Raw genomic sequence first — 20364 nt, forward strand, 5'->3', positions numbered from 1 at the left:
GATGCAGGCTCATGTTACCCCTGGCAATAGTGGCAGTCCTAGCAGTGGCAGTGACAACAGTGAATGTAGGACTGCTGCAACTCTGGGCAATAAGAGTTCCCCCTTTGACCCATTTGGAATCAAACTTCCATATTCAATACTCCTCTGAATACAGTTCTTTATGTTTTTTTCTGATCAACTACATCTATGACAAACTATGACATCTATGGCAACCTAGACAGCATATTAAAAAGAAGAGACTTTACTTTGCCAACAAAAGTTCATCTAGTCAAAGCTATGGTGTTTTCAGTAGTCATGTATGGATGTGAGAGTTGGACTATAAAGAAAGCTGAGCACTGAAGAACTGATGCTTTTGAACTGTGGTGTTGGAGAAGACTCTTGAGAGTCCCTTGGACTGCAAGGAGATCAAACCAGTCAATCCTCAAGGAAATCAGTCCTGAATATTCATTGGAGGGACTGATGCTGAAGCTGAAACTCCAGTGCTTCGGCCACCTGATACAAAGAACTGACTCACTGGAAAAGACTCTGATGCTGGGAAAGATTGAAGGCAGGAAGGGAAGGGGACGACAGAAGATGAGATGGTTGGATGGCATCACTGACTTGATGGACATGAGTTTGAGCAAGCTCCGGGAGTTGGTGATGGACAGGGAAGCCTGGTGTGCTGCAGTTCTGGGGTCACGAAGAGCTGGACATTACTGAACAACTGAACTGAACTGAACCATCTATGAAAAGCAAAGGAAAACAAACACAAATGTGTGTTTTATTACTGCATTTAAAATTTCTCTGGAAAGTTGCCAGTGAACAAGTTATAATGGTTAAATGAACTGGCCAATAAGCAGTTAAATGATTAGTCAAAAGAGAAATAGATTGGTAAGGGCAGTAGGGTTCGAGGTAGACCTTTCACCAGATACCATTTTTTACCTTTTTAATTTTTGACTATTTAAACATATTACTTTTATGCAAAAAAAAAAAGAAAAAATAATGAAAGTTGTATCTGATTAGGTACATACATTTCCTGTGAAATATTTCCCAAATTAACCATCTAGTTTCTGCCGGAGCATGTCCAACACAGGGACTCCCTACCCACCAAAGGGATGTGGTCCATTCATCATTACTCGGCATTGCTGAACAATGTCTGTTTATACCAAGTTGAAGTCCATCTTTTTGTATGATTGTACCATTAGCCTGAATTCTAATCCCAGTGAAACAATACAGGCTGGTGGTTCAGCACACGTGCAGGTGAAACCTGGGTTCGAATTCCTCCATCACTCATTTTAAGCAGGATGTTTAACCTTCCTGAGCCTTAGTTTCTTCATCTGCCAAATAGGGAGAGCACTGATACTCATCTCAAAGTGTTGTGGTAAGGCTGGAAATAAGGTTATGCATACAAAATAATTTAACCAATACATCTGTGTATTGTTCTTGGTATCTGCAACAAATGGCAGAAAAATGCGGTGGATAAGAGGACTCTGAATTTAGACTGTCTAGGTTCAAGAAAAGTTCCTGCCAATTACAAATCAGGCAACCTTGAGAAAGCCCTCTTCTTCCGCCTGAGCCCGTTTCTGTAAGATAGAGACAATGATAGTGCCCACCTCAACAGCAAAAAGCATTTATCCTTACAAGTACTGGTACAAACATATGGTAGCTCCAACTATTCAACCACTCATTCAGGTGGTGAATATTTGCAGGGACTACAATGAGTTCTACCAATGAGTTCTCTTCTCTGGACTAAGCATCTCCAGTTCCTTACACTGATCTCCTTTGCTTCTCTCACTGCAGCCCCTCTCTTCGTGAGGCATTCCAGGCTGCTACTATCCCCTCCGGGTGCGATGGTACAACTGGATCTCTCACTGGAGTCTGGCTAAAACAATGAGAGTGTGTGTGCAGTGTCTGTGCGCCATCACTCTCCCGAATCCTAGATGCTGTACTTTGATAATGCAGCCTGATAATGCATCAGGTTTTGAGAGAGTAACAACCATAACCAAGGTTGTTGTTTCAGTCACTAAGTTTTGTCCAACTCTTTTGCCACCCCATGGACTATATGTAGCCCACCAGGTTCCTCTGTCCAGGGGATTTCCCAGGCAGGCATATTGGAGTGGTTGTCATTTCCTTCTCCAGAGGATCTTCCCAACCCAGGGATAAAACCCACATCTTTTGCATTCGCTGGCAGATGCTTTACCACTGAGCCACCAGGGAAGCCCATAACTATAGTTCCGTTCCATCGCTCAGTCGTGTCCGACTCTATGCGACCCCGTGGACTGTAGCCTACCAGGCTTCTCCATCCATGGGATTCTCCAGGCAAGAATACTGGAGAGGGTTACTGTTTCCTTCTCCAAGGGATCTTCCCGACCCAGGGATCAAACCTGGGTCTCCCGCATTGGAGGCAGACGCTTTAACCTCTGAGCCACCAGTTACTGAGCTCTTAATATACATGTCAGAAACTATGCCAAGCATATGACTTACACTGACTAATTCACTCCACACATTAACTCTAGCAGGTAGAAATTATTATCCTCATTTTTCATATGAAAAAGCTAATAATTAGTGATGCTATAAGTGGAAGGTCAACCCAGCTAAAATATGATGGAGCTGAGACTCCATCCCCAGTATATCTTACACTAGAGTCACAGTCCTAACTTCTACACCATACTTCTCACAAATATTAAGAATGTCTTTAACTCAAATTTTAGGTCTTGTTTTCTCCTCATTAGATGTTAATAAGTTAAGTCTCCCTAGTCCTGCTCCTCTTCTGTTGAGCTTTTGAATAGGATCTTATCTTGTATCCTTACGCAGTTGGATCATATCAAATTTAATCCAGCATACTCTTTCTCCCATTAACTTCAAGTCATCAGCAAATGTAATTCGATAAATCACAGTTGAGAAGGAGATGTAGAACACGGCCAAGGGCAGAGTTCTTTGGTAAAGTGTTAGAAGTATTTCCCTCAAGGTGAATTACTATCAAGTAGTCATTTCCTAATGGGGGTCATGTCCAACCTGTTACCAATCCACCAAACTGAATTAACTAACATCCAACCTCCACTTCTTTATCTCACTGACAATTATGTCTTGAAATATAACACAGCCTTTATGACAATATCTACAGTTAGGGTCCACCCTAGGAAGGACTACCCCCCAAAGAATTGTGGATGGTAGACTGAAGCAGGTATGAAAAATAAATACATGATGGCCTTGAGTGCTTAAATTCCTTAAGGGAGAAATTCCATCTTTGCTCCCAGCAGACAAAGTTGAGGAAATATATAAAGAGAAGATGAACAGGACTTCAACCAACAGCCTTCCCTAGGATCCATATGCATCTACCAAAGCCCATCTCAACTCCAATATCATACAAGGACAGGACTCCAAAGGAGCCATGGGCATTCCTACATAAATCAGAGAAGAAGGATCTTCACCTTCTCCTGCCTTTATTTCCATCTGCTGGAGCAATGCACTGCCACTTAGGCTTTGGTACCTCTGTTAACACCGAGGAAAGACTATTATAATTTTGGTCTTTTTATTAAAGAAGAATGAAGTCCAAGGCTCTGCCCCACCAAGTACTAGCCCGCTAGTCTCAGAACTTTGAGTCTACTTGATATTAATCCATTCATCAACCTCACTGCTGAGTCCCACAGAGGGGTGACTTGTACCTGTGGAGAAACAGATCCTTTGCCTCAAATATAAACAGAAGAGAGCTTGACATGCCAGCCACCCTGGCCGGAACCTCTCAGGCCCTGCGAGGACACTGCTGAGAGGCCCTGCAGAGCCAGCAGGGCATTCTGGGTAATGGGATGCAACATGAGGCAGTTTCCCCCACTGGCCTCCCCAGGGTTTCTTGATTCCTGGCTCTGCAAAAGCTGAGGCAAACAGTTTTTGAACAGGGGGGAAGAGTGTGGAGAGAAGGGGCGGAGGCTTCCTCTAGGCCAACCACAACTAACTCATTTGCTCTGTCCAGCAAAACCCAGACAGTGCAATTATCTGGTTAATTTGGCCCTTAGTTGGGAGACAGGATTCCAAAATGTGAGGCCAGCTCAGACTAAACAGTGGCTTCCATCCTAAGACTTCTCCTAAGTGCTAAAGGATGCATGTGAGATTCCTAGGGGGTTGCTTATGTGACCCACCCATTGATCCAGATGGGAAAAGACAAACAATTCAGACTCTAGAATGAGTTAAGAAAGGCATATCTTCCAGGGAAAAATGCCCAAATGACTGCTAATTGGCCTCTTGGCTAATTTTCCTTCTGATTGCCACAGAGGGAGATGAGGAGAAATCAAGATGACTCTAAATTAGAAACTTTTGCAGTGTGGCTGTAGCCTTCAGAGGTTGGCTGAGTGTCCCCAGGGTCCTGGGTGAGCTATTCTTAGGACAACTCTCTCTGATGCTCCTGCTTACAGATTTACACCCATAAGTTGGGCCAGAAGCAGCACTGAGATAAAGGGCAAACTTAAAACATGCTCAGTTGCTAGCTAGCAACTGAGCAATTACCAGATGATTTATGGAAAACTCAGATTTTTGAGGGAAGACTAAAAAACAACAATTTATCTCTGTTGGAAACTGACAAGCAGACTGGAATCTGTGGCATCCATCAGTTAGTCATTCTGCAAATATTTGCTTCTGCTCTAGTATGTGCCAGGCCCTGTGTTATTTAACAGGGTGAGATCCAAATAGTCATGGTCCCTACCCTCATGCAAATAATACCACATCTAAATATGTGGTTAAAAACTCAGATAAGGGCTAGAAAGGAAAAACTGGGTGCTAGGTTAAGGAATAACCAGGTTTCCTGATTTAGACTGCGGTGGGAGGGCTCAAATAAAGAATGTCCGAGAAAGGAATTTTAAAGCTAACACTTTTAAAACTTTGTTTTTTCAGAAAGATCAGCCTGGTTCTAGTAGAAAAAATAAATTGGAAGTGGATGAAAATATGAAGTTAGGAGGCTGTTGATTATGAAGATAGGATGAGAGCTGATGATGGTTCAGCCAAGGAATTGGCAATGGGAACGGAGAAGAATGGATGGACCAGAGGGATGCGGGGCGTGGAGTCTGCAGCATGTGGTGAACAGGTGTAATGGTGGAGGGCAAAGGAGGCAGCCAGGAGACTGTGCAGGTTTCTCGCTAAGAAGCCAGGCAGAGAGAGAACTTGGGAGGATGAATAACTTAGGGCCAGGGGAAGACAGTGTCCTCAATCGCTCCACACCCTGAGCTTCCTCTCTCCTTCCCTCTGCTCATGCTGATTCAGTCTCACCACTCTTCCTGTTGCCATCTCCACTTGTTGAAATCCTAGCCATTCTTTACAATCCATTTCAAATACCACCCCCTCCTTGAAGTCACTCTGACTCCTCCAAATAGCTGTGGCCTCTGGTGCCCACAGCACTAAGTTTGGATCTCGCTTTTCTGGATTCCACCTGTGTTGGGTTCTGTGAAGACTTATCCCGCCTCCCTTCCTAGACCACAAGTTATTTGGGACAGTGCCTCTGCTTCTCTATCCTTGTTCTGCACATGTGAGCTAGCTAGCATAGTAGATGTTTGACAAATATTTGTCAAATGAACAAAAATAACCCGCTCTTTGCCATGGAAGGAAAACCAGTAGACACTGGACTGACTTAAAAGCCACAGGATCAAATTGAAATTCAAGCTGTAGGTGTTTTAATATTAAGCCAACTCATTTGATGCTCAAAAAGCTTTCTGTTCCTCCAACACATCAAACTCAAAGAGTGCTGGAAAAGTCACATCCTTCGATTTTTCTATGGTGCTTTTCTGAGTTCATCTCACAGGGAGAACCTTTTCTCTCTTATTGTTTGCCTTTGATGATGAGGATGATGATAAATGGGTAACATCTACTAAGTGTTATTATATGCCATGTGCTGTTCTAAGTACTTTTCTCGGACTAACTCATTTGATCCTCTTGGCTACCCTATCAAGTTGATGAGTACAGATGAAGAAACTGAATTTCAGGGAGCTTAAGTATTGTTGAACTAATGTCACAAAGTTAGTTGGGACTGGAACCAAGAGTTGAGCTCCAGAGTCCACACTCTGATGTGCTCTCCTAAGGCCAAGCACAGTGCTTGGCATCGAGTTGGTCCCCAGCAAGTGTTCAGTGAATGAAGGGGAGGAGTCCTAGATTTGGAGGCCACAAGTTCTGGTCCTAATTCTACCACTGACTTCCACTATAACCCTGGGCAAGTCTGTGCTTTTTTTCTCTATAAAATGAAGTGTGTGGATGTTGACACTAGTAGTAATAACAAGAGCCAGTAGCCGAGATTCTAATCTCTTTTGAGGCTTTAAATAATTTAATCCCAAGGAAAATGAGACACAGAAACACTCACTTGCCCAATACTTAGAAAATGAGGGAGTCAGGATTCGAACCCATTGTGCGCCTCCACTGCGCTTCCAGAGAGACACCTCAGGGACCATGGTGGGGAATAGAGGGAGGTGGAACAGAACGGAGCAGACTTTTGGGCTCCCTATGCCCATTTCCATCAGAGAAGCTCTGTGTGTCTCTATTTGTTAGAATGGGCCCTACTTGCGATTCCTCTTGAATAAAGGTTCTGCTGCTAAAGCAGAAAGGTTGAAAACTACTGGACTAAGTAATTCTGGAATTTAAGACATCTTCCAGGTATCAGCCAGGATTTTTCTGGTAATCCTTACTCATTATAGTTTCAGAAGATGGGGGTCAAGTACGCTCCTGGGAATGGCTCTGCCCATAGAAAAGATCATGGTGACAGCACTGAAGACTAGCTCCAACCTACCTGTTCCACTCGGATCTCAATCTCTCCATTCACCTTCTTTCCATGGAAATACTTGGCCCTGTGAAGGAGAGGAAGAAATCTAGTGAGTAAGGATACCAATTGCTTCACTCTTTCCTCCCTTCTTCTGAAGGACTTACCCCCAGATGCATGTCCAGACACATTCCCCAGCTTCCTGCTCTCTCCCACCTAGATGGATGATTTTCTCACTAATTCTGTGTATCACATGGGAAAGGGAAAGAGTACAGGATGGGAGGATTGGAGACTCAGGTTTCGGTTCTGCCAAGTCACTTTACATCTCTGTGTCTCCGCTTTATCCTCTGTAAATGGGAAATATTAACGTCAGCATAATATATTTCTAAACATCATTTTAAGGCTCAAAAGAAATAAAGAATCCTACACAAATAAATAATGCAGTTATTTTATTAGGTAGACCCTATATGACCTGTAAATGACTTACTACATTGCTCTATCCATCCAGTCCTTTATTTGTCCATCTCTCCAATGAAGCTGACCTCATCTGCCCCTTCGTCCATCCAACCACCCTTCCATCATCTTTCCTATACACCCCTGCTTCTGTCTTCCCATCAGCAGTAAATGGCATCCCATCTGCCCATCACGCAAAGGAAAAACACAGACTTCATTCTTACTACCTCCTTCTCTCTCCCTATCGCCATGGGTTCTACATATTAATTATTTCTCAAATCCATCCACTTGCCCATTTTCTCTATAAGCGCCCTAATCTTGACCTCAGTCATCTCTTTTCTCACATAAATTCTCTCTTCATGATCTACTTTTGTACCACAGTGCTTACTATAATCCCTTATAGTTAGTAACTGGGTTCACGCCTGCTTCCCATTGAACTATAACACGATTCCTCCAGGCTAGGGACAATCGGTCTTACTCATCATTCTATTTCCAACATGTACCAGAGTACTTGATACACAGTACAAGCTCAATTAATATATGCTGATGCAGCCATGAAATTAAAAGACGCTTACTCCTTGGAAGGAAAGTTATGACCAACCTAGATAGTATATTAAAAAGCAGAGATGTTACTTTGCCAACAAAGGTCCATCTAGTCAAGGCTATGGTTTTTCCAGTGGTCATGTATGGATGTGAGAGTTGGACTGTGAAGAAAGCTGATCGTCGAAGAATTGATGCTTTGGAACTGTGGTGCTGGAGAAGACTCTTGAGAGTCCCTTGGACTGCAAGGAGATCCAACCAGTCCATTCTAAAGGATATCAATCCTGGGTGTTCATTGGAAGGACTGATGCTAAAGCTGAACCTGCAATACTTTGGCCACCTCATGCGACGAGTTGACTCACTGGAAAAGACTCTGATGCTGGGAAGGATTGGGGGCGGGAGGAGAAGGGGACGACAGAGAATGAGATGGCAGGATGGCATCACCGACTCGATGGACATGAGTTTGAGTGAACTCCGCGAGTTGGTGATGGACAGGGAGGCCTGGCGTGCTGTGATTCATGGGGTCGCAAAGAGTCGGACACGACTGAGCGACTGAACTGAACTGAAGCGGCTGAATCCTGGACTTTCACTGCCAGACCAGTGCTTTTTCTCAGCCCTGAAAAACAGCAGCAAATGTTGGGGTGCTCCTGGGTTTAGATGACCTCCCACAAAGCAAAAGTAATACAAGTTTCCATTGGCTCTTTTTGGTTGTTGGTCTGATGAAACCAAGAGCTCTTAGTGACTTGCTATAACCTGAGCACCATGTTGAACATTTCCATAGACCTTCTCTGGGGCACAGACAGCTAATTGATCCCAATCCCAATCCTCCTCTTTGCCCACAGAGACAACTTTTATAGACTGGCACCAAGAAACATATCAACATATCCCAGCTTTCCATTCAGCTAGGTACGACCACAAGTTGTTCAGTCGCTCAGTCGTGTCTGACTCCTTGTGACCCCATGGACTGCAGCAGACTGGCTTCCCTGTCCTTCACCATCCCCCAGAACTTGCTCAGACTCATGTTCATTGAGTCAGTGATGCCATCCAACCATCTCATCCTCTGCCATCCCCTTCTCTTCTCACCTTCAATCTTTCCCAGCATCAGGGTCTTTTTAAATGAGTAAGTATTCGTGTCAGGAGGCCAAAGTATTGGAGCTTCAGCTTCAGCATCAGTCCTTCCAATGAATATTCAGGGTTGATTTCCTTTAGGATTGACAGATTTGCTCTCCTTGCAGTCCAAGGGACTCTCAAGAGTCTTCTCCAACACCACACCTCGTAAGCATCAATTCTTTGGTGCTCAGCCTTCTTTATGGTATGACCACATGCTTGAGCTCTAATCAGTAGTGTTATATCCAAGAATCTTTTTCTCAGTTTCTTTTCTATTGTTTCCCCTGGAACATTGATGTTCCCATCTCTTTTTTCAACCTTCCACTTATTAAAGAATCCTTCTACAAATTCTCTGACCAAGCTTCAGTCTGTCTGCTCCTGAGATCTCTCTATCTACACTTAGCCAACTCCAGTGGAATTCACCTCTCTTCAAGACTGCCTGAATCACAGATTGACAGCTCTAATATTAATGCCACTTTTTCTTACAGCGTTGACAGGCTTAGATGTCAAGTGGATAGAACTTTATGGGAACAGGAGTTGTCAGTGTGACTTTAAAAAGCAAGATTTTGTTTTTTTCTCCCAGGATGGTCTTCCAAAAAATGTGTGTTCGACCAGCCTCATGCAAAGGGAACTTTTTCACATAATTTGTGAATTTTCTCATGAATAAAGGTAATGTTGGCAAACTCCAGACACTGGGATAAGCCCACCTCTAATATTTGTAGAGCATGGGGCCAAAGAACAAATGGAAGTCAATGTATCATATGCCTAACATTTAAAATTGATAAAGCTGGCAAACATTTAAATAAAACATGCCCATCTCTTCCTTCCTTGAGCAATACAATTTCATAATGATCTGGAAGGGTCAGAATTTGAACTTCTCAGGACTCTTAGAGATCCACCCAGAACACAGTGGCACGGAGGTTGACAGCTCCTGGTTCCCATCGTCCTTCCTAATTCTCCTCCCACCCTTCTCTCTGTCCTGCATCACTGGGGCTTCCTATGCATACTTGTGGATGACTCAGCTCATGTGGCCAAACTTTATCTCCTCGCCCATACACCCATCAACAGACCCCCACCATGTCTAGGGAGGATAGATCAGGGAACTGACCTACACAGGCCCTGGAATTAGGCCTGGGTCCTCATGGGCAGGGAATTATATAGGTTGGATAACCACTGCATGATCAAAGGGTATAATTTTCAGGGTCCTCTTTTGTTGTAAGGAGTATAGCTAGTAAAGGACTAAGTAGGACTGAGGGCAAGGGTCCCTGCTGCTTGGGTTTACAAGAAGTACTGGATGATCCTGGGACCTCAGGATGGTAACTGAAGGGTAATGAATGAAATCACTGGTATACTAGAATGGTAAACTGAATGGTAATGAATGAAATTACTGGTATACTAGAAAAAGCATGGATCTCAAATCACAGAGGCTTGGGCAAAATCTTAGTTCTACGACTCACTCACTGCATGTTCTAAGACAAGGTACTTAATCCCTCCAGGTCATAGTTTCCTCCAGGTCACTTGTTAAGGGGTGGAGTGATAACATCTGCCAGCGTGAGAAATTCACTTGATCCTGTACTCAAAGGACAGTAAGTAGAGAGTGTGTTGTGGACTCAGGGCCAGACCACCTGGCTGCAATCCCAGCGCCACCCCTCACTCTTTTTTTTTCTGAAACCCCGCAAAACTCACTCAACCTCCGTGTGCCTCAGTTTCCACATCTGGGAAATGGGGATAATCACAGTAACTACCCCACGGGGGTGCTGTGAGGATTAAATGTGAGATGACGTACAAAGCACTTAGAACGGTTCCTGGCACAGAGTAGGCTCCAGAGTATACAGCCCAGGGCCTAAGGCAGAATCAACAATGACAACAAAGAACTGCCAAGTGTTTACACTGCAGCTGTGGGTGCTGTGTGCGGGGACCCACAAACAGAATCTCACCCTCTTGGGGGTTACAGAACAGAATTACAGTCCGCCTCACTTTGACCTGCCCCCTTAGTGAGATAAGAGACTGGTGATGATAATAAATAGTTGATACAGAATGATCAACTGGTGATGATAATAAATGTTGATACAGAAGGCCTGCAGGCCCTTCACGTCCCTCCTCCTGTTGTCCTGACCCGAGGGATCAAGTGGGAGAGCCTCTAAGCAAGCAGCAGTGGTGAGTTAGATCTTGTGCTTTAAGAGTTTCAGGATTCCGTCTAGACCCTCTAGCTCTTTCATTATCTAGATAGACCCTGTTGACCTATGACCCATTTCTTCTCTGGTTTTCTGCCCGCCTCCTGGACACACTCAACTTTCTGCAATTCCTGTGCTTTTATGAGTCTGAGCCTGTGCGGTTCTCTCCTTCTCTGCTTGGTTACCTCTTTCTCATGTTCCAAGACCCCTGAACACTGTTTCCTTGAAAGCACCCCTCTAACGAGACTGGGTTAGGTCTCCTCTGGGTCCCCAGGGGTGCTGTACTTAACCACCATACGACACATATCATTCTGGCTGGAATTACACATCCCCTGTCCCCACACACCTAGTCCAGGAGCTCCTGGAAACCCGAAACCGTGTCTCAAAGCTCGCTGCATCTCTCGTATCCAGCACAACGTGCCAGGGCACAGGCACATGTTTAAGGAATGTTTGCTGACTGGGTAAATGAATAATGTTTCCTGGGATAGCCCAAGGGGCAGCTCGCGCTCCAGATACTCTGCTGCCATCTACTGGTACAATGGTGTCACACAACACTTACAAATCCCCACCCATTACCACGTGGAGTCCCCTTTCAGTGTCCCACACGCACAGGATTCTAACTCTAAACTCGGAACCCAGAGCACGCAGCACTACACCACTACCACCCAAACAGCTCTGGCCTCCACCGGCCTCACCTTCTCAGGAGAAACACTTGTTTTGCCCATCTCTGGAATGTTTACCGCAGGGCCTGCCAGACAGACTCAGGCTGAAGCTGAGGGTCAGGCGGTCCATCCCCCTGCCTGGCCGGGAGTCAGAAGTCTGTCTCCTGACAGGCCACACAGACTGCTGCCTCCTTGCCTGGGGCTCATTCAGGCTTGAGCTGCCTCTGAACAGTTCCGTCTGGCAGAGGAAAGGGTAGGGCTGGTCTGGAATTCTAGATGCCTTGGGGGCTGGGGTTGTTGCCTGTGTAATTGCCTGGCTGTCTGACCTCAGGTAGACTGGATGACCCCACTGTGCCTGAGGGCTCTTTCTCCCTTAACGCAGACCTCTTCCTAAGGCCCTAATATGTTTATTCTCATAATGAGTTTTCTGAGTCCACAGGCCAATCAGTCAAGGCCTTGGCCTTGGGAAGGAGGTGGGGGAAGCTCTTGATTCTACAAAGCTTCCACCTCTGTGGGTGGTCTCATATTTTACTGCCACATCAGAGGCACCAGGAAGGAGAATATTATAAAACCAGTGCCGCCTGGGGTGGGAAATCCCTAGTTTGGGGAGGCGGGATGTGGTGTGTGTGAGAGAGATTTATGAGGAGCGATACTGAGTTCTTTCATGGCTGCAGCAGGAGCAGAAGGAAGAGGAGAATTAGCACAAACAGGATCCACCTGTGCACAAGCAGCACCCTTCTAATAAAACCGTCTGGGATGTAAAGTCAGTGTGGCTCGGCCCTGGCGGTGCCCTTCCCAGGGAGGAGGGGTCAGGAAAGTTCTCAGGCACAGTGGAGCCTATGGGGGAGTAGTGGGGGGAGAACGAAGGCAGGGATCTGGCCCTAGAAACTGATTTTCACATTTCTGATGAAATATGTCAGTTGCTGATTTGTGGCCTGGACAGAAACTGGAGGAGATGGATGATGGATCACATAGGAGAACCCTGAAGGTGGACACACTCAGGGTTTTCCAGTTAGCAAGATAAAGAGGCTAACATGATAGGTTGGATGGATGGAGGTGTGGTAAAAGCAGGGCCTTTCAACGCGGAGTTCTAACTCAGAGATCCAATTCCGTTGTTGTTGCTCAGTTGCTCAGTCATGTCTGATTCTTTGTGACCCCATGGACAACAGCACGCCACGTTTCCCTGTTCTTCACTATCTCCTGGAGCTTGCTCAAACTCATGTCCATTGAGTTGGTGATGCCATCCAACCATCTCATCCTCTGTCGCCCTCCTCTCCTCCTGCCTTCAATCTTTCCCAGCATCAGGGTCTTTTCCAATGAGTTGGCTCTTTGCATCAGGTGGCCAATTCTAGTTCCATTATTTACTCCCAGGAACAGCTAACCCTCCTGCTCCCCTCGCACTGTCAGAGGAGACCCTCCAGTGATGGGGCAACCTCACTGTACCTCTTTGCAAGTGGAAGGGCTCCAGGGAACTGGAAAGGGGCGGGGCTCTCTGAGATTGACAAGGGCCCCTGGTGGCTCAGAGGTTAAAGCGTCTGCCTCCAATGCGGGAGACCCGGCTTCGATCCCTGGGTCGGGAAGATCCCCTGGAGAAGGAAATGGTAACCCACTCCAGTATTCTTGCCTGGAGAATCCCATGGACAGAGAAGCCTGGTAGGCTACAGTCCATGGGGTCGCAAAGAGTCGGACACGACTGAGCGACTTCACTTCACTTCACTTCCTGTATCTGTACAAGGATCTGTGAAGGTAAGGAAAGGAGACCCGCTGGGGCCTCAAGGATGTGATGAATGTTCCCTCGATGCCTTCTGACAACAAATAGGGAAGGAGATCTCTGTGGAGGTCTGCTCACAATTCACATCATTTATTCACTATTCACTGAGCCTCGTAAGGACTGGGCACCTTACAGGCATGGGGTGAAAGGCTGATGGAGCCCCTGAGCTTGTGGAGCTAACATTCTCTTGGAAAAGTCAGGAAACTAACCAGCTGAAGAGGAAGTGATGAATATGATGAACAAGGAGGTACAGGGTAGGATGTGGAGAGCAGGGAGATCTGATCCAGGAAAGTCAGGGAAGGCTTCTTTGGAAGATACTCAACACAGCTGTACTAACCATCTACTGTGTGCCAGAGCCTGCAGGCTCTAAAGAAACAGCAGTGAAGATAACTCAGTGCTTGGCCTCAGGGGGTTTACTATCTAATGGGAGGGAATGACTCATAAAGTACAATGACCACACAGGACATTAGCTCTAAGACCAGGTCAGCCCACTGAAAGAGACCCAGCCCAGTTTAAGAGCCTAAGACTGCTTCCCTGGTAAAGTGACCCAGTTCATCAATCTATCCATCTATCCCCATTCATCCATTCATCTGTCCACCTACCCATTTATCCATCCGTCCAATGTTTGGTACCTATCCTTTGCCAGTATCAAGGGCTGCAAAGATGACTCTGAGAAGGTCTGATGAGTGTGTATATGTGTGAAAGGCATTCAAGGACAGAGTTAGGCAGGTACTGTGGCGCTCGGGGGGCCAATGAATCCTCCTGGGGCTTGGCCCTCAATGTGCAGGAAAAATGAGCGACAGGCACGGAGCAGAAGACCTAGATTTGAAATGGCAGCTCTGGCACCTGCTACATGATTTTGAATAAGCCTCTGCTCCCTTATCTGAAGGGTGAGGATGGGAAGATCTACCCACAGGGTCATGAGGATAAAATGACGATGCAGATTTGAAGGCCTCTGGGAACCTGCCAAAAATGTGCCAGCAAGTGGTTGCTCTCTGGTGAGCTGCTGGTGTGGATTTCACCCTCCAGGTAAAGAGGTAGGTGGGCACTGCTAGCATTAGAACTAGCTGGTCCTCTCCAGCTCTGCTATTTACTTCCTAGTGCTGCTTCAGAAAAACATCAACCTTTTCAAGCACCAGTCTCATTTGCTATGTCTGCCATAAGGCCTCATGAATGCTATCCCTGACACATGGCAGATGTTTATGTTCATCTCTTTCCCTCCTGTCGTTCAACAGGTGGGCATGTACCTGGGGAAGTGACAAATCATTCAGGGGAAGGTGGCAGTATCTTCATTATTCTAAAAGGATCTCCAGCTTCATGTCAAGCATGATGGAAACCTGCCTTGGCTACCCTCCGGGAGCTCCTCTTTCTCCCCAGCACCAGCCTTTAAGGCAAATAAAATTGTCAGCCACCCACTCACTCTGACGGCAGAGATTATGCTAGAATGTTATCTCCCAATCCCTAGCCCTCTTCTCTCCAGAGACACAACACTGTGTCATCCTCACTCCCACAGAATTCTGAAAGTCCACAGCCTTCATTTCACAAGAACAGTTCACATTTAGAAGGCTAAGCTGTTCCCTCAGCAAACATTTAAAGAGCATCTATCAAGAACTCATTAACAGATGCTTATCTATTAAGATGCTTTCGAATTGTGGTGCTCAAGAAGACTCTTGAGAGTCCCTTGGACTGGAAGGAAATCAAAGCAGTCAATTCTAAAGGAAATCAACTCTGAATATTCATTAGAAGGACTGATGCTAGAGCTGAAGCTCCAATATTTTGGCCTCCTGATGGGGAGAGCTGACTCATTGGAAAAGACCCTGATGCCGGGAAAGATTGAAGGCAAAAGGAGAAGGGGTTGGCAGAGGATGAGATGGTTAGATAGCATCACTGAATCAATGGACATGAATTTGAGCAAACTCATGGGAAACAGGGAAGGACAGAGGAGCCTGGTGTTTTGCAGTCCACAGGGTCACAAAGAGTCAGAAACAACTTAGTGACTAAACAACAACATGAAGAGCTCAACCTGGCAAAATGCCCATGAAAAAGATGATACACTGAAAGGTAATTCACACCAAGGTGTAAGTGACTTATACCTGATTAACCGTAAAAGGGGTTTAGATGGTATGAGGAGGATGAGAAGAAGGGACCCATGAGAATATTAAGTGATGTTTGTGTGAGGCCTGTCAGGGTGAGAAGGGCAAGGCACAGAAGGAGACGCCTAAGAGAAGTTACTTTCCCTCCACCTCCCTCCTTCCATGTATTCAACCACTTACCCACCCATCTGCTTACCCACCCATCCCTCCATCTCTCTAAGCGAAGTCGCCTAGTCCTGTCTGACTCTTTGCGACCCCATGGACTGTAATGTACCAGACTCCTCTGTCCATGGGATTTTCCAGGCAAGAGTATTGGAGTGGGTTGCCATTTCCTTCTCCAGGGGATCTTCCCGACCGAGGGATTGAACCTGGGTCTTCTGCATTGCAGGCAGACGCTTCATTGTCTGAGCCACCAGGGAAGTATTCCATCTCTCTATCCAGGCTCTACTATGTGCTTAGCACTGTGCTAGTCCCTAGGAATCATACTGAACAAAACAGCCCCCTGCCATCCTGGTGCTCCTGGTCTAGCCAGGAGACAGGCCCAAATGACTCTGACTCCTCTCTTCATCAGAAATTACTAACTAACTGGCAAACCTCATGGAGTCCACAGTCTTATTTTGTTGGACTTACATTATATACTTTTGATTTTAAAACAGATAATTCATTTATCAAGAATTCGGACTTTTGGCTTCCCCTGAAAATCAATAACTGAGCATCACGAGACCTGTATTTCCATATGGCAAAAGCTGGCTGAGAGGACAGCAGCTGCTGCCTGCAGCTGGGGCATCAGTTCTCACGCTCAACAGTCCCCATGGCTCCCTGTTGTCTCTCTGCAGCCAGTGTCAAGTGGCAGATGCATTTGTCATAGAGCTTGGGCGGTTGTCTTCCTTACAGCAGGGAAATATTTCTCTGTGCCTTTGCCTTTTCCTAGCACCTGCCCCTTCACTCACCGACCACCTTGCCTCCTGTGAGCAGCTGCACAAGCAACCCCTAATTTAACTAATTCCGTTATGAAGATGGCAATTAGCTCAGTGAAAATCTTCAGGAAGCCCACACCACTGCCCTTTCTCCAAACTCAGGTTTGGAGGTCAGAAAAATGGATACAAAGCACCGTCCCCTCTCTTGCCATCACAGACAGCCTCCCTCCTGCTGAGGGAACACATCCCACGCAGGCTTCCACAGGCCCCAGGAGGAAAGACATTCTGCAATGAGACTGATGTCTGCCCAGTGACCTTCCTCCCCAGGGCAAGGCGGTAGCCAGGCCGGTGAAGTCTGGAGGAACAGGAACAGCTATCTCTAGGAGAGCCCATGGCATCTGAGGGACTTCTCTGAAAGAGGAGGACGTAGGCAAGAAAATCACATTTTGAAGAAGGAGGGAAAACTCAGAAGTTGGACAGTGGAATTATCCAGAAAAAGGCAGGGCAATGGCAGGAAAAATGACTGAGACATAAAAGCAGAGGGAAATGAAAAGTTTCAGGTCTGAGACGCTTTTAAGGGCTTGCAGGCTGGCCCCTTCAGCGTCTGAGCCTCTTCTGCATTATTCCTCCCAAGTTGCCAGCCTAGTTGTACTGGAACCTGCAAGTGATGGGCGCTCACTCCCTCACTGGGCAGCCCACGTGGTCTTCGGATGATGTTCCCGTTATATACACTGAGCTGACACACCTCCCTCTTTGTCTGCTTTATCGGCCTCAGTTCTACCAGGTGGGAGCCACATGAAACCAGTCCTCTAGCCACGACGGTTTCTTAACTCGGCTCTTCATCATTTAAAAAATTTCTCCTGAGCTCTCCTCTGGATATTCTGACTCAGTAGTTCTGGAAGAACCTCTCCGTGTGGCCTGTCCCAGACCCATTCTGACTTCTATTATCAGCACCTCCATCTGCACTTGTATTCATGAACCAAACCTCTCTCTTTACAGTCTTGATGGGGCTGTACCCAAGTGTGCCCGGGACATGTTATGGAACCAGCCAGGTTTGTTCTTGCCCAGGAATTTTATTTTTAAGCAGAGAGGCACAAAGCTTGGAAGACACTAGGAGCTGACTTCTCCAGAGAGTGTTCATAAGCTCCTGCCTCTTAGGTCCAGACAGAGCCCTGGGTCCTGACCTCTCTCAAACTCGGGTCTTCTTGTTTTCTTTTCATTCAGTGAGCCTCCGGCATATTTTCCATAAACCCTCCATTTTGCCTAAGTCAGCCAAAGTCATTTCTTTTTCTTGCAAAACAAAGAACTCTATCTATACAGGAGGTGAAGAGTGGTACCTGATAATCTGAATGTCATTCTGACAGAAACAGTGCTTTGGAGACCGTGATCTCAGGTTACTGTCACTGTTTGATCTATGAAGGCATTGAAGCCTGGAGAGGACAGTGGCTCCCCTGAGATCTCACGCATCAGCAGGGAAGGGAGAGCTGGGGAAGACACAGCATCCATCAGACTCCTCCCCACGCTACCTTCTGCTCTAAGACACTTCCCTCAGATTTCCTAGCCACACTCTCACAGGGTGAAGACTCTACCAGGGCAGGAGACAACTCTTCACTGTTTTCCCCTCCCTCCCTCTCACCATGCAAGAGCAGGGGAGGAAGCAGCCGGGGCACAGAGCCTTTGGATTGGATGGCGGGGAGACCTCACGGAGAGAGGTCAGCACTTGAAAAATTCCTCAAGTCAAAGGGCTAGGGGCCTGGGTGCCACACAAGGCCCTCACTGTGTGCGGACATTGTCCCCCTGATAAAAGGGGCCGGGCCTGGGAAAGCGGCGCTGGTGTCCAGGCGACAGGCCAGGCGGCTGGGGAATGCCCAAGGCCCCTCCCGCCCCGGGCACCAGGGAGGAGGGAGGGGTAGTGGGAGGACGAGCCCAGAAGTCCAGCATCACCCCAGGCTGCAGGGGGTGGCTTGTGTGAATCCGTGCATGGAGGGAGTAAGAGGATGGCAAGACCCCTCTCGCCAGGCCTTTCCTAGCTCCCTGCCCCCACCTCTGGGTTTCCCCACAGGGCACAGGCAGGGCTTGCCCTTATTTCAAGGAGTCTCAGGGGTGGGGGAAGAGGTGGGTGAGGGGAGACATAAGGATTTTGTTTCCCAGAGCCTAGTGTCTCCAACAGACAAGTGTGTATCCTGCCTTGAGCCCCCTAACCAACTCTAGGAGGAGGGGAACCAGCGCGGTCCCTGTCTTCCCGTCTTGAGTAGAGACTGCCAGCCCACCAGCACCCAGGCACCCCTCCTCCAGGGCTTCCAGAACGCAGCCCTCAAGCACGTCCAGCTGAACTGAGGAACGTGCCAAGTGGAGTCCTCTCCACGACTGCCAGTGCCACTATATTCACTAGTAGTCAGTATCATAATTAGCTGGGTGTTTTATTTTAATATTTATTTATTTGGCTGTGCAGGGTCTTAGCTGCAGCACACAGGGTCTTGCCTTCACTGTGGCATGCAGGGCTCTCGTTGAGGCATATGGGATCTTCAGCTGTGGCGTGTGGGGTCTAGTTCCCTGACCAGGGATTGAACCTGGGCCCGTTGCACTGGGAGTACGAAGTCTTAGCCACTGGACCAGGGAAGCCCTGCCATCAGCTGTTAACACCTCACCATTTCCGTGCCTGTTAGGACAGCTAGCCCAGCACCAGCCCCTCTGATGCCATCGTCTCCACCTCTTTACTGACCCTTCGTGAGAGGTGCCACGACCCTGCCTTACAACGGAGGAATGTGAGGCCCGAAGGTCAGACTCCCCCAAGGTCACAGGAGTGAGAGAGAGGACGGGGGTCCAGGCAGTCCGCCTCGAGACTGTCCACTTGATTTTGTTCATGCCCTGCTGGTGACTGAGACTGTTCGGTCCTCATCACAGGCAGGGAAAGCAGCTTCCTGAGAATGAGGTCAATGGAAGGGGCGGGAGGGCTTGTTTGGCTCCCCAACCAGAAGGCAAGGACGCACAAAGGCCAGCTTCTCACTGGGCCCATGTTAGCAGGGCTGGGCACTGCCTCTTGTTGCCACCCTCCGTAAGTAGAGTGGAAAGATAAACTAGCAGACCTCTACTTAAATATGAATTCCAGATAAACAACAAATAATTTTGTGGTACAAATCTATATATTGCATGGGATATGCTTATACTGACTCATTGTTTGGCTAGTTATTAATTGGACATCCTTTATTTTTACTGGCTAAAGTAACAAGCAACTCTACCCAAAAGCCTCTGCTGGTGATGCCAGCTCTCAATCTAATACCCTCTTCCCACCCACTGTAACCCTCCCTCGACAAGGTGGCACAGTGGGAAGCAGAGAGACCTGGTTGCCCTGGGGCCAATCAGGCCACAGTGAGGCTTCAAGGGCCTACCAAGACACCCTGAGCTCACGAGTGTCTGGATGGCTACAGGAAACCCCACTTCCCCTGGCACCTCAGCACTCTGGCTGCCCAAAGGCACTAGTGGAGAGGGTGCTCAAGGTGGGCACTTTCCTCTGAGGAGGAGGTCACTGTGCTTGGCCACCATGCTGTAACAGGGAGTCCTGCCCTTGGACACGAGTGTGTGTGGGTGTGTGAGCTCACACGAGGCTCCAGAGCCCTCGGGCACAGCACACGAGGCCTGTGCTCAGGTGGGAGAAGGAAGGATGACAGGAGAACAGGGATGCCAGACTTGTCAGCTGGATGGCCTGAGCTGACTGCACACGCCACTGTGCCTGCTCTCATCCTTGGCTCGGAGCCTCAGTTCCCTTCTTCACACAAGGAGAGCAGTAATGGTACTCCATACAGTTGTTGAGAGGATTAAATCAGAGAATCTATGAAAACCATTTAGCACAATGTCTGGGCATGCAAAGTGCACAGGTGCTTGCCATATGACAATGATGAGGACCCGACTGCATTCCCAAAGAGCTCATGGTTTCTTCA

The 20364-nt window shown here is 47.3% G+C and overlaps 1 protein-coding gene across 1 annotated transcript in view; it reads right to left on the reverse strand.

The window, feature by feature from the left end:
* The window catches only part of SYN3 (synapsin III), a 446058-nt gene that overhangs the window by 419048 nt on the left and 6646 nt on the right, over positions 1-20364 (reverse strand). Inside the window, exon 2 of the mRNA XM_055394942.2 lies at positions 6740-6797. Coding sequence (XP_055250917.1) covers positions 6740-6797 — 58 coding nt within the window. The remainder of the gene's footprint in view (positions 1-6739; positions 6798-20364) is intronic.

This window comes from Moschus berezovskii, chromosome 6 (genome assembly GCF_049115385.1).
Source record: "Moschus berezovskii isolate FMDL1 chromosome 6, NW_MosBer_1.0, whole genome shotgun sequence".
NCBI lineage: Eukaryota > Metazoa > Chordata > Mammalia > Artiodactyla > Moschidae > Moschus > Moschus berezovskii.